The sequence below is a fragment of the Anopheles cruzii genome, chromosome 3, assembly GCF_943734635.1.
Source record: "Anopheles cruzii chromosome 3, idAnoCruzAS_RS32_06, whole genome shotgun sequence".
Taxonomy (NCBI): domain Eukaryota; kingdom Metazoa; phylum Arthropoda; class Insecta; order Diptera; family Culicidae; genus Anopheles; species Anopheles cruzii.
Genome location: NC_069145.1, coordinates 70,480,446 through 70,486,374, shown reverse-complemented (window position 1 = coordinate 70,486,374; position 5,929 = coordinate 70,480,446). Strand labels below are relative to the sequence as shown.

Here is a 5,929-nt window from a genome sequence, read left to right as displayed (position 1 = left end):
CGCACGATGATAAATCGATGTTTGTTTGGAAAAGTTTCTTTCGATCAGCCGCTGGGTGCGCGATTGGAAATTGAAAATTCGGATATCGGCACCCCGCCCCGAATGATTGTAATTGGCTTTTCTGGCCCGGTCGGCACACGTTTACCGGTTGCCTTTTGTGTGGTGGTCGTCCACATTATTGGTCGAGGAGTGTCGAGTGAGAGTGTTTTTAAAATGTGCCTCCCGCCGATGATTCGAGCATTAATGATTCACTTTAAGTCCGGAAGTTGGTTCTATAGGGTAAATCTATTTCGATAAAGGTCCCAAACGGGCTGGGCAGTTTGATGGGGCGCGGGATCACTTGCGCGATTCCAGGTACAGCAGGATGCCATCCTTCGGGCGCGCGATCAGCTCCTGCAGGATGAGTTGCTGGTCGCGCGTGCGAACCGAACGCAGCCGGAACCGGCGCAACACCCGCGAAATGACGCTCTTCTCCTCGAGCAGCGCAAACTTTTGGCCGATGCAGTTCCGCGGCCCGGCACTGAACGGAATGTACGCGTACGGGTGCCGGCTTTCGGTGTTTTCCGGTAGAAATCGGTCCGGATCGAAGGTTTCCGGGTCGGGGAAAAAGCTGGCAAAAGGCGTGCGAAAAAAGAAAATGAGAACAGGGGGCACGGCGGTAGGCGTTTCCGGCCAGACTCACCGTTCGTCCCGGTGCACATGGTACGATTGAATGCCGACGATGGTCCCGGACGGCACGTGGTAGCCCCCGAGCTGCATGTCCTCGGTGGTGGTCCGGCCAAAGAAGGGCACCGACGGGTACAGGCGCAGCGATTCCTTGATGCAGCGCTCCAGTAGCTTCAGTTCGCCCAGTTCCTGCATGGAGACCGGCTTTGTGTCGTCCGTGCCGTGCGCCGACTCAATCTCCTCGTACACCCGCTCCTGGATGTCCGGATGGAGCGCGAGCAGGAACAGCACCCAGCTGATGCCGGCCGACGTCGTGTCGTGTCCCTACCGTCCGTACGCCCAAAATTAAGACCCAAAGCGGTCGAGTGATGAAATATGACAAAAAAACGGAAGAACGCCCGAAAACAGTACACCTTCCCAAAGGGCTATGTTCGGAACTACACCGGTGAGCTGAAAAATTGGACAACAAATTGACCCCGGTTCCCAAGGTGGCCTCGATTGAGCTGTTACAAACGTTGGACCAGATGGCGAGGACGTTAATATGGCCAACCAACTGGCGACATATCGTTCGCGAGCCGCGCCGGGAGTAAAGCACCACAAATTTCTCCGGAATTTACTGGCACAAACTGGCACCACTCGGTTGTGTGCTCGAAAACAATCGAAGGGTTCCGAGCGCTAAGGGCAACTTGCGTCCATTTTCCCACCGAAGTGACCCCGATGGCCTTTGGGAGAGTGTTACGAGGTTTCGGCAGCGTTGATCGCGATTCGCAGTAACGATTCCGCCGGGCGATGACTTACCTCGAACATGAAAGTGTCCACCTCCTCGCGCACGTCCTCGTCGGTGAGCAGATTGTTCACCTGATTGCCCTGCAGCAGCAGATCGAGAAAGGCCAGCCGCTTCTTCTTGCCGCTACCGTCGTCGACAACATCGCTCGGAAGATCCGATTGCGGTGACTTGGCCAGTGCTGCCTTCCTGTCCCGGATGACCTATTTCGATTGGAGCACACAGGAGAGACAGAGAGAGAGAGAGAGCGTGAGAGCTAGAGCGAGGAATTTCCGGACAAGGACATCTTCGAATCGGCCGACATTGCGCTGCGATTGGAACGCCTGATCAAAGCAGACGGGCAGAATGCCGTCCGGTCGGCGGAAAGAAAGAAGTTGCCGACGCCGGCGCGCCGGCCATTGTCCATTGTATCGCACCGGTGCCCGGAACCGGAAAGCAATCGGAACGGAAGCACCGGCGCACCGGCGTGCGCGGCACGGGCACAATGCCAGGGGCCAGGGAGTCAATATCGGGGTGATTGCAGTCCCGCCTGCAGCAGCAGCAGCAACAGCAAGGTGCATTCGGTAATTGATGGCATTACAGTGATTGCATTGCTTCGGCATGCGAGAACGACAAAGGCACCCTAGAAGACTTTCCAGGGCTGGCGCAGGAAGTGACGAAGGATGCACTGCATCGAGCAGCGTGGCACGTGAAGAATTTGCACGAGGTGCCCAGCAAAGGGACACATTTCCGGGAACGGGCAAGAATGTTGACTGACAATTAATGTGGTTCTCTAGCGCACACACCGAACTGCAGGAGGTTACGGTTGATGTCGTTCCGGCCTTAGAGGCCCCGGGAGTCGACCCGCGTGGCTGGTCAGCAGACTCAGGTGGTGGCCGAGCTCGGTTCAGCTCCGGGTCGGGGCAGCACAATCCCGGCAATTAGGTGGAAATAATTGTTTTCTCTCGCCACTCCGGCTATGGGTCCAGAGCGTATCAGAGGGTTATTGATGAGGGCTGGTGCGTCGTGGCCTAGTGATAATGGATGCACTGGACTTGCGTGGGAATCCCACATCGGGAACTGTTGATTGATGCACCTCGATCAGAAGCGGCTCCCAACGGGCCCGTTGATGTAAATGTACATTAATTGTACTTCACTTTTCGACGATAACCAACTTGGGGAAGTTAACCTAAACTGGGTCAGGTCAGGCAACTGGGCGCATAGATCTTTGGAATCTTTGAGACATTTACATTCAACGCAATATGCTTTATGTTTCATGTTTGGCACTGCGAAACCCGTTCCATCGCTTACTCACCGATCGGACGTAGCCGTGAATGGTGCTCAGCACGGTCTTGTGGCGTTTGGCAAACTGGGACCGCTCCCAGAAGAAGTCGATATGCAGCCACGGGCGCACGAGCCGATCCAGGAACAGGCCGCTAATCCTGCAACCGCACAAAAGAACACATGAATGCGTGTGCCGGCCGTAACACCGTAATCCTTCCTGCACGCAGCACGATGGAACGGACACTCACTCGTACACCGCGTTAACGTAGACGTTCTCCTCCCGTTGGGCGTTCACCTTAACGCCCATGGCGGTTTCTGCGCGCATGGCCACGGCCGGATAACATGAAAAGGACCACAACATTCCATTAAAGATCGTGTCTACACACACCGGGGAAAAAAACAGCAGCAGAGCATCAAAGCCCCGGAAGGCTTCTCTGAAGAGACCACGTCGCCGTACATCATCCCATCAGTGTTCGGCTCCGGCTTCGGCCGAATTATCATCATCCATCTTCCGTTACGCACGGTAGGCCGCACGGGAGGTTTGGCGAATGACTTACCGCAAATGATGTCCAGGGCGGCTTTCGCGATGAACGGGAACACGTTGACCGGTGTCCCGGTGTCGGCGTGCGGTTGCAGCTGCTCCACCAGCACTTGGGAGTTTTCGTCAAACACATCGCAGAACCCGTCCAGGATGTTGAAGTGGAAGGTGGGCGTGATCAGCTTACGGTGCTGGAACCATCGTTCACCTGTTGCGCCCAACCACACGGACGGGACGGGAATAAAAAGCGGCGGTTCACGTCATGAGCTTGAGGCGATTTTTCGACAGTAAGTCAGACACTTTGGTCAACCGAACCTTTAGAGGTGAGCAGACCATCGCCGAGCCACGCGTGGAGAAAGCGGTAAGACATGGACTTCTCCATGTGCTTGCTGGAGCTGATGACCTGTTCCACGTACTCGGCCTTGGTGACGCGCACCTCCGGCACCAGCCCGGTCCAGAGGCGGTGTATGTTCGGGTAGGTGCGGGTCCGCTTGTCGATCACGTAGAAAATCTCTGCGCCGGATAATAAATGGTACGGTTATTAACAACTACCAAGACTAAAAATTGAAAATCGTATTGTGTAAACAGATGACTATAGCTGTCAGTTTGTCTTGCTAATTATGGACTAAATAGGTCTTCTTCTATTTTCTGTAACTTATGATCTTCACAATAAAACATTACCTTGTTTTGACATCAGGTAAATGATTTCAAGCCGAAAACAAGTTAGTTTGCAACTTATCTTTGAAGTGGTTAGACCATGTCGACTTTTGTGCCTACAAATAACGTTTTGCGAGGACCGTAGGTTTTTTCGGGGATCAGCATTTTGCTGAGAAAAACTACTTCAAAATCGCATCAAATGCTTGCCGAAGCTTACGATGATAATGGTTTTGGAAAATCGCAGTGCTTTAGGCGTTTTAAAAAATTTAGAAACGTCTATTTCGACTTAACAAGCGTCTTAGGACTCCAAAAAAGACTCGAAAACGCTGAACGACAAGAACTTTTGGACGAAAATGACACGCAAATGTAACCAAAACTCGCTGATTAGCTAAATGTGTTCCAATACGTCATGAAGGCCCTGGGAATGATCCAGAAAATAAGAAAATGAAATGAACGAAAGACAGCAGAAAAAGTGAAACGCAAAATGTCAAATTCTGCTGGGCAGGTACAAAAGGAAGTCATTTCTCCATCAGATCGTGATTGGGGATGGATATTGGATACATTTAAGGAATCTAAAAAAGAAAACAATTATGGGTCAGTCGAGGACAACTATCAACTACACCTGCAAAACCGGATCGATTCCTCAAAAATTACAATGCTGCGTGTCTGATGGGACCAGAAAAGTGTGGTGTACCACGAGCTCCTGAAACCTGGTGAAACCGTTAATTCAGATCGCTACTGACAACAAATGAGCAATTTGTACCATTCGTTGATCGAAAAATGTTATTTGTTTCAATGCAATAAACATGTGATTTCTATGAAAACATCCGATTTTCGACTTTTAGACCGGTACGACCTCCAAGAGGCGCAATCAGCAACCTTTGCCCCCTTTAGATGAAGAACTGGTTTGTGCAGCCGGATTGCTCAATTAATCTTGAGGTGCACCCATTAGCATTGCGCCCGGTCCCGATCGACCCTGGCGCCCTAGGGCGCGCCACACGCGATAAGATTGCCACTGGTGGCTGTTGCTTGTTGTTGTCGTTTGGCCGACTCGCTGAGCCGTAAAAGAACCATCTGCACTAGAGCGCGCAATGTGCGGCCCATGACTTGCAGTTAAACCCGGCTCTAGTCGCTGTATGATGGCCCTATCGTACTTTTATGGTTCTCTATCTTGTTACCCGATTTTTTGCCCCTGCAGGGCTCGGAACAATCGGTGTCGACAGTTTTGAATGTTTGTACGATTAAGTGTGAGAAGAGGCTCATTTGGGTCGAGAGTGGCTGCTGCTTGTACCTACCGTGGTGCTTCTTGCCAAAGAACGAGTACATGGTACCGACGAACGGGTACGCCTTTGGGCCCGGTATTTTGTCGTAGATCTGACTGAGCTGCCATCGCTTCAGCAGCCAGTTCAGTAGCACGGCAAACACCAGAAACGACAACACACCGTGGAGCACCGTCGTGAGTTCCGCCATGATGCCGCAACCGGTTCCGTCAGAACGGTTCCGTACAGAGTCCCGTTAGCTGGCTGGTCAAAAATTACACCGACGTTGGGTTTGGGATTGTTTTGCGAAATATTGATGACACAAACAGCGACTGATCACTTCTCACCAGCATCCGGCAAGCGGTTCGCTGCAGTTCTCTTCACTCAACTCACGGAACGATGAGGAACGCTCGGAACACGATAACTGAAACCGGCACCTCCGCAGCTTGGGGCCAACGATGCGCGACTGACTCGCGGTAAATTGGACTCGTCCGGCTCCGGCTTATACGGTCCGGTTTGCGCGGTTCTCCGCTTATTTAACGCACCGAAGCACGACGCTCACGGTCACTCAGCTCACTCGGCGCTCTCACACGCGCGCTCCGGACGCTGATAGCAGATGAATCTGCGCGATGATGCTGCTGTTTTATGACACCGTTTATTGGCCGTTATCCGGGCATCCGTAAGCCGGACCCTGCCCTTTGGTCTCTTTGGCTTTGGCGGTGCTTTGCACTTTGGATCTGAGCACGAAAACACAAACAGCGC

At 52.6% G+C, this 5,929-nt stretch overlaps 1 protein-coding gene across 2 annotated transcripts; it reads right to left on the bottom strand.

Moving 5' to 3' along the window:
- Positions 1-273: 273 nt before the first annotated feature.
- Positions 274-5,654, bottom strand: LOC128269685 (cytochrome P450 4C1-like). 2 transcript variants are annotated; one of them, XM_053007072.1, is made up of 9 exons: positions 5,515-5,654; positions 5,204-5,431; positions 3,567-3,764; positions 3,271-3,459; positions 2,962-3,028; positions 2,745-2,871; positions 1,465-1,653; positions 683-990; positions 274-610 (listed from the first exon to the last, which is right to left on the bottom strand). In XM_053007072.1, exons 2-9 carry the CDS (start codon positions 5,376-5,378, stop codon positions 337-339), a joined length of 1,527 nt encoding a protein of 508 aa, XP_052863032.1. In that variant the 5' UTR covers positions 5,379-5,431; positions 5,515-5,654; the 3' UTR covers positions 274-336. The 2 variants fall into 2 exon arrangements, with proteins under 2 accessions (XP_052863032.1, XP_052863031.1); XM_053007071.1 differs by having other exon boundaries at positions 5,204-5,613.
- Positions 5,655-5,929: the final 275 nt, after the last annotated feature.

Bases quoted from the DNA above. Each gene is read 5' to 3' on its own strand.
- LOC128269685 (XM_053007072.1), bottom strand. From the start codon at position 5,378: ATGGCGGAACTCACGACGGTGCTCCACGGTGTGTTGTCGTTTCTGGTG. The intron at 3,460-3,566 runs GTTCGGTTGACC...TGGGCGCAACAG, and splicing joins TGGTCTGCTCACCTCTAAAG to GTGAACGATGGTTCCAGCAC. The intron at 2,872-2,961 runs GTGAGTGTCCGT...GTGCGGTTGCAG, and splicing joins TACGTTAACGCGGTGTACGA to GATTAGCGGCCTGTTCCTGG.